Source organism: Pteronotus mesoamericanus, unplaced genomic scaffold (genome assembly GCF_021234165.1).
Source record: "Pteronotus mesoamericanus isolate MK-2021 breed Mesoamerican mustached bat unplaced genomic scaffold, CSHL_Meso_final scaffold_85, whole genome shotgun sequence".
Classification (NCBI taxonomy): Eukaryota; Metazoa; Chordata; class Mammalia; order Chiroptera; family Mormoopidae; genus Pteronotus; species Pteronotus mesoamericanus.
In genome coordinates, this window is record NW_026555329.1 from 9,065,074 (window position 1) to 9,084,608 (window position 19,535).

Sequence of the window (19,535 nt, forward strand, 5' to 3'; positions counted from 1 at the left end):
CTACATGGACCTTCACAGAAAAAGCTTGCTGACCCTGCTTTAAGTATTTAGTTTAAGTTAGCTAGTACTATACTGGATAATTTGCTTTTAAGGTTTCTTTCTGTCTCTTAAGTATTTATGTTTGATTGAGTTTGTTGATAACCATAATTGTAATTTCCATGCATTACTATTTACTGAAAGGAAAGCAAAAAAAATGTCAATTTCTGCCCTTATTCATCTTTATCTTCTCCTGGCTTAAAATCTGATACCAATTTTATGACGCTTGTCAAATGTTTTTACTTTTTTAATACACTAACTTTAGTTGCATTAAAATCTGTGTCAGTTACTTCGCCTTTTCCCAAATTAGGAGCTATAAATGTATCTGTTAAATGTGGTTGTACTGCATGCTTCTTAACTAATGAACTGGGTGTGTCAAACATGTTTCATTGAAGAAACTAAGCTAGAATGTTAGGTTATATCATTAACAGTCCTATCATAATAGTTGTTAAAACAAAAAAGCAATATTTTGTTTTATAACACTTAAAAGTTTTTGGAGTATTTTATGTACTTTCTGTTAATGTTAAATTTGAAATTAGTATGTGAATAACATAGCAGTTTATTAATGTAGATCTTAGTATTAGCTATAAAACCTGAAAATTGAATAGTAAATATATTTGGACAATTTTCACATTAGATATGCTGAAAGTCAGAGTAACAGATGGGAAGATTATACACCAAACTGTTAATGGCAATACAATTATTGATGACTTTAACTGTATAATTATTTTTCTAATGTAAAATTAAAATCCTTTACTCTCCTTTTCTCCCTTTAGTTGCTCTTGACTCCTGACCTGATGAAAGCGTCCCCAGCTCTGGCTCACTACGTGCACGATTTCCTGGAGAACAAGGCGTACAGTAAAGGGAAAGGGGATTTTGCTCGCAAGGCAAGCAGGCCATTGCATCCTTTCACAGATCTATTTTCATACTTTGTTTTTGATAGTAGAGAATAAATGTATATTTATGTATGTTTGAAAACTAGACAATTTCTTAAAATGTTTCTTGGCATGTTTATCTTCTATGCCTTATTAAAACTATTTATAGGTGTCTCTAGTAAGTCTAAACTCCTGTCTTTATGTGTAGATCGAATCAGCAGTCACTTCAAAGAAAGGAAAAAAAAAAAAACTTTGAAATGATGCATGAAGGAAGGTTTGCCTAAGACAGAGCATAGCTTTCATTAGTCCTAGAAGGGATTGTTTCTTACTGGGAGGAAATGTCTTACTTGGAGTAAGGATGAGAAAAGTGTTATATAGGATATGTTTTTCATGCCTCTTAAGTGAAATCTTTATTATTTACAATTCCTTTTTGTTTGCAAGACCTGTACTTGGATAAGATACCAAATTAAGTCAATTAAGTTCTCAAATTGGGCAAGATAGCTTAGTGGGTAAGAATACAAAATTTGGGGTCAGCTTTTGGTTCAAATCCCTGCACTTCCATATACCAGCTGTGACCTGCAACATATTACTTAGCCTTTTTGATCCTTTAGTTTTCCCAACAAATGAAGATGTTAATCCTTATTTTAAAGCATCATGTGAATCAGAAGAGATAATCTGTATATTGCAGTGGCTGGCTCATAACATGAATAAATGTTGGATTTTAGTAGTAGCCACAGCGGTAGTAGCATGAACAATAACAGTAGTTGGGGAAGCTGGACAAGGGAACTCTGCATATTATTTTTGCAACTTTTTAAAAGTCTGAAATTATTTTAGAATGAAAATTAAAAAGAAAAAATGACCCCCTCGCCTCCCTCCATCTAAAAAGACTTAAAAAAACATTAAGGAATTACCTCAAAAAATTAAAGATGGAACTACCTTATGACCCAGTGATTCCACTTCTGGAACTATATCCAAAGAAACCCAAAACACTAATTTGAAAGAATATATTCACCCCTGTGTTCATTGCAGTATTATTTACAATAGCCAAGATTTGAAAGCAGCCTGAGTTCCCATCAGTAGATGAGAAGATGAAAAAAGCTGTGGTGCACTCACACAGTGGGACACCACTCGTAAAAAAGGAAATCATACCTTCTGTGACAGCGCGGATGGACCTGGAGCGCACTACACTCAGTGAAATAAGCCAGTCAGAGAAAGACGAGTACCATATGATTTCACTTACATGTGGAATCTAATGAACAAAAACTAACAAACAGAATAGAAACAGACTCACAAATACATACAGAGAAGAGACAGCTATTGGGGGGGCAGAGGGAGGGGCTTGGCCAGCTGGATGAGAAAGGGAAGGGATTAAGGAAAGAAAAAAACCTCATAGGCACAGACAATTGTATGGCGATTACTAGAGGGTACGGGGCTGGGGAGGTAGAAGAGGGTCAAGGGGAAATAAGTGATGATGGAAAGAGACTTGACTTGTGGTGAACACACAACGCAATACAATATACAGATGATGTATTATAGAATTGAAACCTATATAATTTTATTAACCAATGTCACCCAATAAATTCAATGAAAATTTTTTAACAATTTAAAAACATTCCCTGGCTAGTATGGCTCAGTGGACGCCAGCCTGCAAACCAAAGGGTCGCTGGTTCAGTTCCCAGTCAGGACACATGTCTGGGTTGTGGGCCAGGTCCCCAGTAGGGGGCGCATGAGAGGCAACCACACATTGTCATTTCTCTTCCTTTCTCCCTCCTTTTTCCTCTGTCTAAATAAATAAAATCTTTTTAAAAATTTTATAAAAATTGAGAAAGTGTTAGGGAATTGGTACAATTTAAGTAATTAACAGCTCTAAGCAAAAGAACTTCATGTGATTAGGATATTGGGTTTTAATATCCAAGTGAATGTTGACATTTTTAAGTGGAATGTTTTGTTTTAATAACAGCTTCCAGGTCAAGTACCTTATGGTAGGAAAAAAATGTGGTGGTCTTAATCTTTGTATTTCATAAATGAAGTGATTGAGTTTAAATTCGAACTATAAATGGTTTTATTGTCAATAGAGATGTATTCATGTATTTCATCTTTTTATGTTTACCTTAGTTTCTCTCAAGGTTGCATCAATTTTAAGATAAGCTAATAAATTAATAACAGCTTTTTGTAATAAAAGAAGCATTATGTTAAATGTACACAGTTTCTTTTTACTAGCAATCACTAGCTTTTATATATCCAAACAGTTATATATCACTTAAAAAAAAAATATTGCTGGAGTCCTAAGATCCTTCTGAATAATTTCTGGAAATCTACAACAACATACATTTAAAAGCAATAAATCTTCTCTGTAATTATCAGGGTCATATTGATGTTTTCTAGATTGTCAGAATAATTTTTATGTATAACAAGAATTACGGCTTTTCAGGTACATTTTCTTTTTGGCTAAATTATAGTTTAATATTTTTCTTAATTATAATTTACTGGAACTTAAGTAGCTACTAGAGAAAACTATCTGTAAACATTTTATCAGCTATTTAGAGCTTGAGAAATAATACTTTATAATACATTAACTTGATCACATGATTTGTCTAGCTTTGCAAAATCACTGGGCCAATTCCTAGAGAAAGTAACTGACAACCAGTCCCTCTGTGCACATATAGTACGTTTCTGTCTAGTTTTATATCATGGTGTGAAGGTATTTTAAGCTGTAGTTAGCTGCTTAAACTTAAGTTAAAATTCCTTTGTTTGTATTGTTACCAATACAAGTAACTAAACTGAGGTGGTAATTGAAGGAATAGACACTTTTGTAACTGAGGCTAAGTGTACACTTGTGCCAGCAATCCGTAATTTACTCCTCTGCTTCGTAATTTGCACATTTCTTCCTTTTTTTGTTTTAAACATCTGTTTTAAGATAAATCCTGTTTTTAGAAATGTGGTCATATGGTGATGGACTTGGCTTTTATGGTTCTAAAGTTAGGCATTACCATCTCCTGTGGCTTTTCTATTCTTGGCTCCCCCAGTCCCCATCCCAATACAGATGCTTGGGCTTTACCCTCAGAAATTGGGGAAAGGAAAAGGAAAGAAAGAAAAGAAGAAAGAAAGGGATTCTGTAGGTCTGGGATGGTACACAAGCAACCGTATTAAATAACAGTCTAATTCATGATACAGGTTTAGCTTCTATCAGTGGTAGTTTATCCTGTGCAGAGAGAGCATGTGAGGTGGTATTCGTTTAACCAGCTCTAAAGGTTCTATTAGTTGAACCCACATTTCTACTATACCTACATATCTTAAATGTAACATATATAAAATTCTAAAATGTTTTTGAGGATATTCAAGTAGTTTTTAATGCAGGTTGTAGGTTAAAGTGAAATGTATGCCCTCTGTGCTCCTGAAATTCTGCCTCTTCTATGAATATTATGACTTAGTAGACAGGGGGCAGTTTTCCCTCAGGCTGTGCATTTTAAATGTGGTCTTCTCACGTTTATCTCTCTGAAGAATTCTGCTTGTAATCTTTTGACTCACTTCATTTATAATGCCATTACAGTTAAAAAAAAACAACAACAAAAAACTCTTGGCAGTAATGTCAGTGTTGGAAATAATATTCTGATTGATTTGAGTATTGTCCCGGATAACAATTTTTATATATAGCATTAGAATTACACACACAGACACACACATATGTAATTTTACACAGTGCATGTGCACACATAAGAGTTAGCTTCATCTCCTTATTCTTTTTATTTCCATATCTCTCTTTACCAGAGGTAGTGTTTTTCAAACCCTTCTGCATCCTCATCTCTGTCCTTTGGTCCTTCTCTAAAGTGTCGCACTGTGAGAATGACCCCCCTGTAAGGCTGCATATTCTGTCAAGCATGTCATATCTTTATTGTCTCAGCTTGAGCTGGCGAGTAACCAGAGCTCCAGGCCTTTTATGGTTTTCTTAAAATTCAGCTTTTGTTGTTATTGTTATTCTACCTTTTCAGAGTATTTCTATTAATGAAAACCCTGAAAGCATATTAGGGTAAAGGAGTGTTTTCTTCTTGATTGTATTAATATTGTGCTCTGTTCCTTAAATAATGGGGTTTGGTATGTTTACTATTTTTTTCTTTATGCATGGCACATAAATTATTTCTGTGGTAGATTTTATGAGATGCAACACTTTCTGGAACTTTTTCTCGTAGTTCTGTATGACTGGTTTTGTGCCCTTCTCTTTTTAAATAAATCTCAGGAAGTTTCATATTCAGCTACTCTGCCTTCTTTAGATGTCTCTCCCTTTCATAATTGAAATAAACATTTGTACAGTCACCTGTCTATTTTAATGCTTCCAAATCCTCTGGAGATTATTCCTTTTATATCACTGATCATATTTTCTTTTACTATTTTTGTGTTCTCCCTTACTAAAATACGGTTTACATGACGGGTTGGCAACTTCTCTTTTTCTTTATAATGTATTTCAAATACCCTTCATAGATTCTTCATTGAGAATGTATGTATCCTAAAAATTATTTTTTTAAATTAATTTTGGTTATTTAAGTCACTTTGGGTTATTTTGGCTTTCAATTTATTTTATCAGCTAATTTAATATCTCCTTAAAATGTCCATACATTGTTGCCTTAAATTGTGGCAGAAGGATACTGTAGCTAATTTCAAGGGCATAAGTTTCTGTTTTGGAAGGCTTTTTTTTTTTTTTAAGATTTTTTTTAAATAAAAAAGGCAGCCAAAACATTTATTTTCTAGCAATAACCTGATATCACTAAAAAATTTTAGTTATATATTCGTGTGTGAAAATACATTTTTAAGACACATTGAAGACAATAGTTATATACTTTTAAAAGGAAATGAGCTGTTATAGACTGGAAAATTATTGTATCTTTCATATGTTGTTACCATATGCTCCCAGGCTTCTCAGTTGAGTAACAAATCTGATATAATAAAGTCATGGTATAATATCTTTTTTTCTTTAGATGGACACTTTTGTAAATCCACTTCGAAATTCAATGAGGAATGTTTCAAATGCAGTCAAATCCCTTCCTGATAGCTTGGCAGAGGGAATGACTAAAATGTCAGACAACATGGGCAAAATGTCAGAAAGATTGGGTCAAGACATTAAGCAGTCATTTTTCAAGGTAAGTTATTTTCAGTAATCTCTGAAGCAAACTATTTTTAAGTCAACTATGATATATTGAGCTCCTTAGATTTACCTATTTCTTTCAGAAATCCAAAGTCTTCTAACAGTCTCATAAAGAATTTTTAAAAACTGAAGAGCACACATTCTTACCAGAAATGGATGCTATAAATCCAGTCACTCCTCAGTTTCCTCTGTTGTAGAATTTTATTTCTGTCGTTGACATTGTTGCAGGTGGCCTCCTCTCCGCCTACCTGCCCCGTCGCCACTCCCTGCCCCGGCCCTCACTGTGGTCGTGGGCTGTGCGTACACGCGTGTGTTTGCGCAGGCTGATCTCTTCTGGCCCCGACTCCCTCCCCTCTGCATTATGTCGGTCTGTTCCTGGTCTCCCTTCTGCTATGGTGGCATTTTTAAATCTGTTCAAAACCAATATTTAAAATTGGTAAAGTTAACATTCTTTGTACTGTTTTATTCTGTGATGCCATTTTTCTCCTGTAATGCTATTAAATTTTATAACAAAACAAGTAAATGCTATTGTGTAAATTCGTTGTGCTAATAATAGTCATCAGAAAACATAAAGTCTGATTTCTCCTGTTGTACGTGATCAAGGTGAGGAAACGTCTTGCACCATCATCAGCCTCTGGGGCCACACTCGCGAGTCTATACCTCTGAGTGGTATAGAAGAGTTTCCTGGGAATCTTTTTCATTACATTATCAGATACAGATGTGCGCCAAGTAGTTTGTTGCTTCATAATTTGCACCTTTTCGTGATTTTGATCTAGTTGTTTAAGGTTATATTCAAGGTTATAAAAGAAAACATATAGCTATTAGTTTTCTCTATTTGTTAGGTCAGTTTCAATGAAGATGAAATATGTAGAAACACAATATTTTTTTTTCTGTAAAAGACAACCAAAACAGTGTTCGTGAGTCATACTTTTCTGTTAATTCTCATACTTTCTCTGATGCTTCATATTTGTGTCTAATTATGGGAAGTATACTAACACTGAAACGAGGATTTTTCCAGTGCCACTTCTGCTACTAGTCACCCATGTGACTTCATACAAAAGCCACTGAATTTTGCCAGGCTTCTTTTTCCCTAATAACATGAAGGGTTATAATAGGTGATTTTGATGATTCTTCCTGTGTGCTGATCAATAATTGTCAGCAAACACTGTTTTTTCTGTTCTTTTTTCCCATAATTTACATTATCCTACAATTGATTAATAAGTTATTTTACCCTGTTAACATACTGTCAAGCTCTCTCTGGTAGAAGAAAGAAGATTGGAGTTCTATTCCCTGGCTATGTTAAATAATTTAATCTTTCTTTAAATTTTTCTAAAACGTATGGGAGTTTGACTAAGTAATCTCCCCTTTCAACTAAAAAGTTGAGCATTTTTTAAAGGAAAAAGAAACTGGTAATGAAATAATTGCCCTTTGTATTTGGTTTCTAGTTTTAGATTATTAATAATTTTTAAATAAAATATATAAAAACTTCATATATTGTACCACATGTCAAATCAAATGCCATTTATTATGTTTGATAATCATTTTGGTTTATTATTATATTTTATTGTCTGTGTGTTTTTACTTTTCTTCATTTTTTTTTTTTTTTTCATGTTAGATGCCTCCCTTAATTCCGAAGGCTGATTCAGATCCTGAACATTGTCGAGTCTCTGCTCAGCTTGATGATACTGTGAGTTAATTTTATTTTTGGTAGTTTTCAGTTGTAATTCAAATCATAGGTAACAGATTTTTAAGTTCTTGATGAAGTATAGGAATGTATATCCATCATTCATGTGCATTATAAGTGTTAAATTTGATAAATTCTTACAAACTGAGCATGCCCGTGTAATCAGCACTATAAATACAAAACAGATTGTTGTCGGTACCCTAGAAAGCCCCTAATGCTCTCCCCTGACACTGTCCTCTCCCCCTACCAAGGGTAATCACTCTCCTGGCTTCTACCCTGCTTTTATACTTTATATAAATGAGACTCTAAGGTATGTATGTATTCCTTTAAGTCTGGCTAATTTTGCTCAACATTGTGATACTCGTTCATGTTGTTTTATATGATTGTAGTTTCTCATAGTTACTGTGACCTAAGTACTCCATTTTGTAAATATAGTACAATTTTTTGTGGTATTCTGAATAGGACTCTTTTTTTATTTATTGTTGTTCCCTTGCACTTGTCCCGCCTTTTTCCCCATTGCTCACCCTTACCCCATCCCCTGCCGCTCCCCGTCGGTCCCACCCCATTCATTATCTGCGCCCAGGAGTCCTCTGTTCCCGTTCCTGTGCCTGCCCCTTCTCCTTCTTTCCCTCATTATCCCCCTCCCTTCTGCCCTCTGGGCACTGTCAGTTTGTTCTTTATTTCCATGTCTCTGGTTCTGTTTTGCTTGCTTGTTTGTTTTGTTGATTAGGCTCCACTTATAGCTGAGATCATACCGTATTGGTCTTTCATCACCTGGCTTACTTCACTTAGTATAATACTCTTTTGTATTATGAATAGTAGTCTTAGGAACATTCTGGTACATATCTTTTGATTAAAAAAACAAGTACATGTTTCTGTTGGGTCTATACCTAGGAATGGAATTGCTTAGTCAGAGGGTGTGCAAAAGTTCCGTTTTAATAGATACTCTCCAGTAGTTTTCCAAAGAGTTTGTTCCACTTACATTGCCACCGGCAACGCATAAGAATTCCAGTAGTCCACAGCCTGCCACTGTTGTGCCTTTTTAACTGTAGCTGTCCTGGGTTTGTCTCTCATTTGGATTTTTATTTCTCTGATGATTGTGTGAAATGTTGGACACCTTCTCATATGTTCATTGGCCATTTGGGTGTCTTGTCTTCTGTGTCTAGTGCTTCCCCACATTTGTCTGTTGGCTTGGTTGTCTTTGCCTTTTGATTAGTAAGAGTGTTTTTATAATCTGAATAATGCTTCTTTGTCAGATGTAAGTATTTGTGTATTGCAAATAACTCCTTTGTGTGCTTTTGTTCACTCTATGTACCATTTGTGCCTATTGCAAGGTCACAAAGGTGTGTGATTTACTTTCTTTATTTTTTTTACCATGCTAAAATTTAGATTTTTGCATTTGTCTAGGATTGATTTTAGTGTATGGAATGCGTTAGGGGTCCAGTTGACTCAGGCATCACTTACTGAGAAGGCCCTTTTTTTCCTAGTTACTGCGTTTCTCTTTTCTCAGAGATCAGATTATTGTATCGGGTTGGCCAAAATGTCCATTTAGTTTTTTCTGTAAAATAAAAGACACATTTTTCATTTTCACCAATAACTTTATTGATTTAAATATTTGAGTATGTGGGCTATCTCCCGCTGTTGGCTTCTAGTGAGTAGAGGCCAGCGGTGCTGCTACATTTTCCAATGCATAAGACAGCCCCACAGCAAAGAATTATTTGGCCAAAATGTCAGTAGTACCAAGACACTTTGGAAAGTACTTTTGACATGTTCAGTCAGTCACAGCATGTTCTGCATATACTGCACAAATCCTTTTTGTGTTTCAGTTGCATTTTTACCTTTCTTGAAATAAATTTTAATACGCCAAAAAATGTTGCATGTTTTCTTCTATCTTCAGTATTAAAATGGCCTCACAAAAATTCACCAATTTTGATTTTTTTTTAAATGCATGCTAATATGACAGCTGTCACAGTACAATCTAACAAAATTGTTTCGGATGGAGTTAAAGACAGCTGAGCACTATTACTGCCATTGTAGAGAAAAAACTAAACGAACTTTTTGGCCAGACCAGTATATGTTTGGATCTGGGCTCAGTATTATGTTCTACTATGCATAAAGTTGTAATTATCTCTCTTCAGTTTCTCATTAAATTTCTTTATGATAAACTGTCTTAAAAATATATTTGTTTTTCAGAAATACTTCAGAATGTATTATTATGAGTTGTGCTGGTATAATATCCGTAACATCATACCCTTTGTGAAGAGTTTTACAGTTTAACCTTTTACTAGAATTGTCATGTGACACCACACTTGAATATACTTGATCAGAGAGTAGAACTGTATTTAGCCTCAGTAAATGAATGTGTCCCTCCTCGTCCCTCTGCCATGTTCCCCTCCCCTCGGTTAAGCTCTGAGCTTTCAGTATGTGAAAGGGGAGGGTGCACTAAGAAAATGTTTACAGCATGACAGTGAAAAATAAGTAACTCATGCTGTTTTCTCAGTATTCAAATTACAACACTGATGAAGAAGTAATTGGAAAAAGTACCTTAGTGGTGAAAAAGTTATAAACTTTCTGATAATTATGTGCAGTTTGTTGTGGTTCTAAATCTGTACCTGTTTTGGCTTTATATGTATTTTTTCACACCAAAGCATTCTACTTGTCCTCTATTACTTTTATATTGCTATTCATATATCCCCATTATAAAAGTGTTCAAATTTTTACTTGTTAAATGTTAAAAGAAAATTCCAGTTTAGTGAAATACGTCTTATGTAATGTTAACTTAGCCATGTACTAGATTTTATTCAGGTTTTTTTCCTGAAAATATCTAAAAACATACAACTTACTGACCAAGCAAAACACATTATTCTGTGTAGATTGTGTTTTGTTGCATTAAATATGGAGACTTGAGAATATTTTGTTCATTTGAAAAAGATGCCTCAGGAAATAGGCAGAGGGGTTCATATTTGCTTTATCAAACTAGTACAGACCCTACTGAAAGCAAAAGAACCCAATCATCTTTCCCCAAGATCATCATGAGTCTATTGGGGGTGGGGGGGCAGGCAGGAAAGAAATTTCATTATATTTGTGGGATTCGCTCATCAATATAGGGCTGTAAAATGCTGTGTTCTGTCAAAATAACTGTTAAAAAGGTCTTTTCTAAATTAGAATGTAATGTCAGGTTATGAAAGCTATAGTATAACTTGTTCTCTGACCTGTGAAATAATAGCAGTCATTTTGAAAAAGTATCCATTTATGGTGGATAGGTAGCTCAAATAAACATATGCTTATTTCTTCTTATACTTTGTCAGGTGGATGACAATATTCCACTAAGGGTAATGCTGCTTCTCATGGATGAAGTATTCGACTTAAAAGAGAGAAATCAGTGGTTGCGAAGAAATATAAAAAACCTACTTCAGCAGCTTATTAGAGCCACATATGGTGATACTATTAATAGGTATTACATTTTTTTTATTCCTTTTTTTCCACTTAGAGCTGATGGTACTTAGCTTTTAAACTTTTCCTCCTGGAAGTAGATTGTTCAACCTTTACAAGAGAATTTCCTTCTCTGGGCCTTTTAAGAACATTATTAAAGCAGTCTGTTTCTCTCAGAGATAATTTACATACAAATTAAGTTGCTTACTCCATAAAAGTAGTGATTTTTTTATTTTCCTTCTAAAATTTTGGCCTTACTTATTTAAATGTCTTTACTTTCAGAAAAATAGTCGACCATGTTGATTGGATGACCTCACCTGAGCAAGTAGCAGACTTAGTGAAACGTTTCAGGTATATCTTGAGACACAGTCGCTTCTTTCATGTAGTACAGAGTTCAGCACCACAGTCACTCATTAACTTTGCTTTGCTTTTCTTCTGTGCGAGAAAGTTAGTTTTAGTTATCACTGACGAGCAAAAAGACTTGTAAGAATTATAATAAACATTTTGTATGTGAGCCTATTGATCTTTGTCTTCTTTAAAACCAGAATAAAAAATAAGTGTAAAAGAAAAAAATGGTAAGAGGTTACATTTTATCACAGTAAAGTGGCTTTAGAATAGTTGAAATATTAGTGTACATAAGGCATGGTCATATAATCAAATACCTAGTGTTAGAGGTTAATTTTTCTCAGTTGTATTTGCTAACCTTGATTTTTAAATGCAAAATTCAAAAAATATGTATGTCTCTGGCCAAAGTTTAAGTTTTCACTATTTGAACCTCTGAAAAGAATACAGATTAAGGGCAGTGATATTCCAGTTTATCTGTTCATCCTGCAAAAATATTCTGCGTTCCCCCTCTGTGCCTAGCGCTTTGCCAATCACCAGTTATGGCTCCTTCTAGGAGAGCACTGCACAGCAGAGAAATAGACTGCTTTTCTAGAAGTGAAAGATAAGCCGGGCATAAATATTCACAGCATCGTGTTGTTTCAAACTAACAGAAGCAAGAGGGGGCTGTTGGTATCGAGCACTGTGTACTTGGTACTGTGCCAGCTACTTTAGGTGTACTTCCTGATTTTATCATGTTGCACAAGATAGGGATTTTCATCTGCATTCTGTTATGAGGAAATTGAGGAATAGTCAAGTTAAGCTGCTTGCCCAAAAGCTTGTGTGCTGTAAATAGGGAACCGGGTTTCTCTGGTCTGAAGCTACGTTTTTCCTCACCATACCATATCTTTCCAAAAGTCGGACCACCTCCCCTGGCACGTTGATTCTTTCAGGGTAGGTAAACGATGCTCCTCAAGGGCAGTGATTCTCAACGTCGGCTGCACGCTGAAATCACCTGGAGAGCTTTAGAAAGTCCTGGTGCTTGGGCCCAGCTCCAGAGAGTCTGACTTAATTAATCTGTTGGAAGGCGTGCACATTAAGATTTTTTAAAGCTCTCAGGTGTATCCAGTGTATAAGGTTAAGAATAACTGTTCTAGGTTTTCTCTTTCCCTCAGACCCAATCCCCAGATGGAAGCTTAGTTACTTTGTGCTTAAATTTCTGCTTTTGACCTCATAAATAAGGAACAAAAATTAAGCATGCTGTGAAAGTGAAGGAGAATGGGTTATATATGTGAGGAGAACATTGTAATCAACCCAGCTTTAATGTGTGGGTACAGAGTTTGTTTTCTGTTGACTTAGTTATAAGGGAACTGAGGGAGATTAAATTACCTAAATTCAGGATATTGTGGGGTTGTATTTAGATGAGATGCCTAATCTCACTGAGATGAGAAGCCTACTTTGAATTTAAATGGATGTGACGTAGTCATTTATATATTCAGTTTTGCTATCTTTATCATTTGTTAGTGTTTATAAGTTAGTCCAGGGCACAATGCATCTGTTAACTTTATTGTGTATATCTTTTTACACCTAAAATTGAACCTTGTACTTGGTTACTATTTATTGAATGTCATAATTATATAAAATTTCAGAAAGATTTCCTTTTTATTCGTATTTGTGTTTTCTGTACAGAATTAGAATAATTTCACCAACTTGTATCATTAGAAAATGAAAATGGTTACAAAATGTTTTAATCTTTTTAAATAGAGATGCCTTTTGGCCAAATGGCATTTTAGCTGAGACTATTCCATGCAGAGATAAAGCCATTCGAATGAGAACAAGGGTTGCAGGAAAAACTAAACTACTTTCAATTATGCCAGGTGAGTGAACATGTTTGGTTAAAAGTCTCATTAATTTGTAGTTCTTAATTTTTGGCACTGAGCATGCTGGTTTGACCTGTAATAATTACCATTTTTTTGCTTACTGTGTATGAGGCAATGATCTAGTCATTTCTCATTTTTTGTTAATTGATTCTCATGACAATATTATGAAGCTGGACACTGTTAGTTTTGCAGCTTTATATGTGAGGAAATAGAAACTCAAAAAGGTTAAGTAAGCCACCCACTGTTACAGCTAGTGACTGTCGGGGTTCTGACTTGGCTTGAATGACTTAACAGCCACTGCTTTCAGCCACGTGAAAAAATGGTGCCTTTAACCACTTCACTTGAAACATTTCAAGAAAAAATTGATGATAAATATGTAACAAATGAAAGGCCTAATAAAGGAATCTGAAGTTGGAGGTTTTCGGGAAGAGTATTTGTTCTACTTAAGAGAACAAACCAGTTCTTTCAGCATCCCTTTACTTAGGAACAACTGATGGATCCATTATTATTCTTCATGAAAACACGATCCAAAGAAAGTACACATAGTGGCATTCTCTCGGTCTAATTTGAGTTACTACTTTAGCGCACTGACATCTCACTAATTTGAATTCACTTTGTCCCTTTTGTCTATCAGAGAGGCTGTATAGTATAACAAATAGCTTTGCGTGACTGGGTGGTTATTTGATCCCTTCTTTGGGATCAATATACCTAGATATCGTCTCTCCACATTTAAATCATGGATGTAGAAAATCTAAAAGATATATATTTAAGTTCTTTAATATCATATAATACCTATTTTTCTGCAATATAAAATTGTATTTTCATCATAGATTTTAATAATAAATTTTCTCCTCTATTAGTTAAATTGGAAATATGCCACATGGCTATTAATTCTGCCCTATAGACTACACTGTTGCATTTGGAGATAAAAAAAGTATGGAAATAATATTTTAGAAATATAAAAAGAATGACAGGATATGATATAATAAACTATGAAAGTAAACTGTCATGCTGTAGACTGACTTAGTTTTCAGCTGGAAGAAACCTAACACATCTATTCATTGAATAGTTTTTGAGAGCATGTCGTGTGCCAGGCACTACTTTTTGCACTAACCTTTGCCTTCTTGGGTCTTACGTTCTAGTAGGGGACACAGAAAACAGACAAAACAAATACAGAAAGCAGGCAGGAATGTGAGGGCGCGTGCCGAGGTGACAGGCAGTGCAGGACAAGGGGAGGGCCAGCTGAGCGGCAGGTGTAGATTGAGTCATCTGGCAAGGCCGCCCTGAGAAGACGACACTTGTGTAAAGACTTGAAGGAAGTGAAGGTAGATACAAAAGTATATATACATAACTCCTTACTTGTTTTCAGTAAAGTCACGAGTTATTTGCTTTAAAGTATATTGTACCCCTAGTCAGAAACATACCTTTTGATACCTTTTGGAGGTTGCATGTTTCTTTTGAAAGCACTAAAAAAAAAAAAAAAAAAAAAAGCCTGCTGTTGCAGTCCTGGCTATGAATAAGAGTAGTCATACGCGTTGTTCCCCTGCCCAGATCTCTCTGGTGGCTTCGCGTTGCCTACGCGGGAACCCCACACGCGTTCGGCCTGACTGTCACAGCGCTGTCAGTTCTCCATTCTTTTCTGCAGTTTCTCAACGGGAATCCTAAAGTTTAGCTACATGGTACCTCCCCCATTTCTTGAATCTGCCTTGTTTTTTTCCTTTAGTGCTCGTTTGCTCACTGATGTTTTTTCCACAAAAGCCAATCCTTCATCTGTTGGTACCTATCAAAATCCTGCCCATGTAGCAAAGGCTACTTCAGTTGTTTCTCCTTTGAAGGGAACCTTGTCTTATATTCTCATGTAGAATCCCCCCGTATACATCTTTTTGCTTTTCATATTTTAATGGCACTGTCACTGTGTCACAGGTTTTTGAAATCATAGATCAGCTGTCACACGTCATTTCCTGATAGCATATTTCTCACTGTGCATTACACATAGTAAGAGTATTTGTGTGATGTTTGAGGGTTTACAGATCACTTTTTACATTATCTTATTAAAGCCTTGGAAATCCTTACAGTTACAGGGATATTGGTTATTATAAATCCCCATTTTACAGATGAAGAAACAAAGTCAGGGTAGGTAAATGTCATATAGGTGTTAAGGGACAGGACGGTAATTCTACTGCGGGGTTTCTGAGCCTGGATCTTACTACTTTTTCTTGCGCTGCCTTGTCTCTCAGTGTCTATTGTGTAAGTGATGGATGCACACATGCGCACATCTAAATTTTAAGTCTCGGTTACAATACACAGCTGGAACACCTTAGCTCAATATCTACTGTTTATCAGTTCTCCACGGTGTACTTTACGTAATTGATTTAACTTAGAGCATAGTTTACACCTTGTGTTTCCTTTATTTGAGTAATGAGTTATGTTTGTGTCCCCCCCCCCCCATTTAGATGAACTGAAGCACATTATTGGGGCTGAGACAACACGGAAAGGTATTCTTCGTGTTTTTGAAATGTTTCAGCACAACCAATTAAATAGAAGAATGGTTTATGTCTTTTTGGAAGGCTTTTTGGAAACCCTATTTCCACAGTATAAATTCCGTGAACTTTTCAACAAACTGCATTCACGGTCAAAGCAGATGCAAAAATATAAACAGAAACTTCAAACAACTCAAGCGCCTTCTTTACAGAAAAGGTGACACTCCAATCTATGAAGCTGGTGTTCATTTTGTCCAGAACTAGTGTGTGGACAGATCTTCTGGGGCTTAACTCATATACTGTTGTGTCTGCACCAGTCTCTTAGTGTCTCCAGTAGATTATCAGTACATCACCAGAACGTGGTTCTTCTCGCCCTCTTCCGTCATCAGCCACTACCAAGAGAGTTGCCGTGTCTTAAATGATGTGGTGCATATTTTTGCAACATTGAGAGGATACCGCCCCCATCTCAAGCAAGAATGATGTTGGCCTCTTTTGTTTCAAACTAATCAGCATTCTCCAGCAATGACAAAGTGCCAGAGTGTGTGTATGAGAGCTAAGGAAAGCACAAAACGACGGTTCACTGATAAATTGGCGAATTTGTTTAACCGTGGGAGACTGTGCAATGTACGATTTGGAGGGATTTGTTTTGCATAATGGCATTATAGGTTTCTGCCAGCATTTTGCTATGTCGTGGATTAGCGAGGTGAATGGTCTTTGGAACATCTATTTTGGGTCTGGGGAAAGCGACAGAATGCCCTTAAAGTATGAAGTAACCCTAAACCCAAATTACAGTTTTGTGACACAAAATAAAACCAATCAAAAACAGAATGAGATTGGATTTGTTTATTGGTATAAAACAATTTTTAATTGATTTTTATGTGCTTTAAGGGCTCAATTTTGCTCTTATGGTACTCATTCTACATTTTTTGTTTTGGTTTTTTGTTTTGTTTTGGTTTTTTGGCATTCTGTGTGCAAAAGGAAGCATATGGTGGCTGTCATTTAAGTTTCAAAATTATTGCAGTTTTCTTTACCTTTAGGAGATTACTGTTTATATGGTAGGGGTATAATTTGTTGAAAGAATTGCCAAATAAATTCTGTGCTTCTAAAAATACAAAAATTTAAAAGAAAACAGTACTCTATTGAAAGTTACCATATGATAATTTTAAATTGTGTGATCTAGACATACCGTAGGTGATTGCAAAAATAGCGAATTAAAGGATTAAATGAGCTTATTAGTTATATATAAACATACAAATTCCTAATTCTATTATAGTGTACATATATGAAAATAATGAAAACAGAACTATAATATTTTTAAAAATATGCTCTTATTTATATTTTGCATAATGTAAACTTCTACTAAATAAAGCAGGTTGGCAAAACCCCTCAGTGTATACATATAAGTCCCTAAAATAATTTTGTACCAACAACAAAATACCTTTTCCAGTTTTGGAGCCTCTGCATTTCCTATAGTTTTCTCATTCTCCATGTGTCTGTCTTGGAAGTCTTTATATCCCTTGTATGCATAGTTTTAAATACTTCCACTGATTAAGGGTTTGGATGTGTCAGTATTTTTTGTTTTAGAAATATTTAACACTAAAACCTTAAAATAGTGAAACTACTTATCAGACCACTGAGCCAAGATCCTGGTATTAAAAGAACGTCTGGGTGCTTTAGATAAAGGGACAAAGAATTGGTATCCCAATTATTTGGGAACTTTAAGTTTGGAACAAGATATTATTGTCTTGTTTTCACTTAGATCCTACTTAAAGAGTGAGCCTAATAACAGAATAAAGCCTTCCTTTAAAGCTTTATAATAATCATATTTATTAATAATGCTGGTGTGCATACTTGTAGTATGCATATATTCAGCATGTGTTGCATGTCTTCAGAATTACATAAATGAAACCCCTTTCACTGCAACTTGCAAAAGAGCAAAGTTCCTCATCAACTCTGGTGGAAGAAATGCCATTTCTTCCCCTCAGTGTCTCCCTGTCTGGTCCCTCTCCGTGCCCAGGCTTTACACGTGAGGCTGTGTGGGATGTGTCTGTACAAAGCAGCAGCATGGCCGTAAGTGCAATGAGTTTCCGATACACCCCTGCCCGGTTCAAGTATATTTTTGACATAAATAGCCTAAGGGTAGACAGAAGAATTCACGAAAGAGTCTAGTGTGTACAGGTGAAAAAACATTTCTGGATAATGTGAGGAACCCTGGCCATCAGCCAGGCAAAGAAATGTGATGTAAGATTGCAAATTTTCATAACAGAGCCCTGCAACATAACTGCATCATACCAAAAAATATTTGAGTAAATGGGTTTTTAAAATAATTTTTGTTTAAAAGAGTTTATATTTCAAAAACACAAATGTCAAATGGTAGTCTGTGTAAGCGGTTGTGCATCTTCTCTATGCACATCTATGTTTTACATTAGAGAGAGCTTTGGTCATGCTGAAATCAGATTTTTGAATGACTTGGTCAAGCTGTGTTTAAAATATTTAACCCATAAGTCAAGTACAGTGTACTATGTTTAATAAAGTTATTACAATCTAATGCATTTATTATTACATATATGAATATATGTGAAGAGGTTTTATGTCTTCTAATATTTGATTTTTGAATGTGTTTTTTAAGTCAGTGGTGCCTTTAGGCAAAAAAAACTTCAAAATTAATCATTCTTTGGGTTTTATGATTTTTCAGGTAACAAACTATTTAGAAACCATCACTACTAACTTTTAATTCTTCATTCACCTAAAAAATTTGATTGTATGATTTGAATATAGCACCTAGATGGGCATTTCCTATAATTAGGGTGTTCTGAATAGTTGTGGAAATAATTGTGCCATTGAACAATGGATGCACTTGGTTAGCCTTAATTTTTTTTAAAAAGAAAAAACATTAAAAACTTTTTTGACTATTTCAGTTTGCTCATTTTAAGTTTGTGCTGCTGGCGTTTGGGGGGGAAAAAATCAAACAGTTAAGTGCTACCAGAAAGTGTACCAATTTTTTAAAAATTAAGATCAACATAAATTTCACAACCTAAAATTTTAGTTTTGTGCAATATTTTCATTTAATGCATGTGTATTTGAGTACTTGTAAAATAAATGAATTTTAATGTTTTGAGATCTAGTTTAAACTGTCTTCTTAACAACCTACATTCCGTTGTTGCTGCATTCTTTTATTTAAGGACTTGTTTTAAAAGTCTTTCTTGTCACTCCTTGTAAAATTCTTTTGTTATTATTAAATTTTGCTTATAGGAGCATGACTCCTGTATGACAAGGGAAAAATATAAAGAGCACATTTTAGGATTATAATTGTTAAAAGATAACTTGTGCATATCATTGTACAGTAAGTGTCAACTGTGTGCCTAATTATTCTACCAATACTTTCCTTCTTTAACAAAAAAGAAACAACAATCAGAATGTCAGCTATTTTTATTGAACTAAAAAGAAGAGTAAAAATTTTATTTGGTTTATGGTATGTTCTGTCCATTAGAAAATACTAATAAAGTATTAACAAACCTTTTTGTTCAATTTATTTTGTAGTAATGTATTTTTATTACTTTAAGACATACATGCTCAGTGGTGTTATTTTTAGTATCTCTGTGTATTTTCCTTTCTTTTCATTTTAGGAATCAAGCAGTGCGAGTTCCAGGTGATAGATGAGTTACTGAGTTATTGAGTGATTACTGACCT

General features: G+C 34.9%; 1 protein-coding gene across 5 annotated transcripts in view; it reads left to right on the forward strand.

The window, feature by feature from the left end:
- Positions 1-19,326, forward strand: part of SNX13 (sorting nexin 13) — a 105,638-nt gene extending 86,312 nt beyond the window's left edge. For all 5 annotated transcript variants that reach the window (XM_054564160.1, XM_054564158.1, XM_054564159.1 and 2 more), the window contains 7 exons: positions 813-923; positions 5,882-6,043; positions 7,664-7,735; positions 11,041-11,186; positions 11,447-11,515; positions 13,250-13,362; positions 15,819-19,326. In XM_054564160.1, coding sequence (XP_054420135.1) covers positions 813-923; positions 5,882-6,043; positions 7,664-7,735; positions 11,041-11,186; positions 11,447-11,515; positions 13,250-13,362; positions 15,819-16,066 — 921 coding nt within the window. In that variant the 3' untranslated portion in view covers positions 16,067-19,326. The remainder of the gene's footprint in view (positions 1-812; positions 924-5,881; positions 6,044-7,663; positions 7,736-11,040; positions 11,187-11,446; positions 11,516-13,249; positions 13,363-15,818) is intronic.
- The last annotated feature ends 209 nt before the right edge of the window (positions 19,327-19,535 follow it).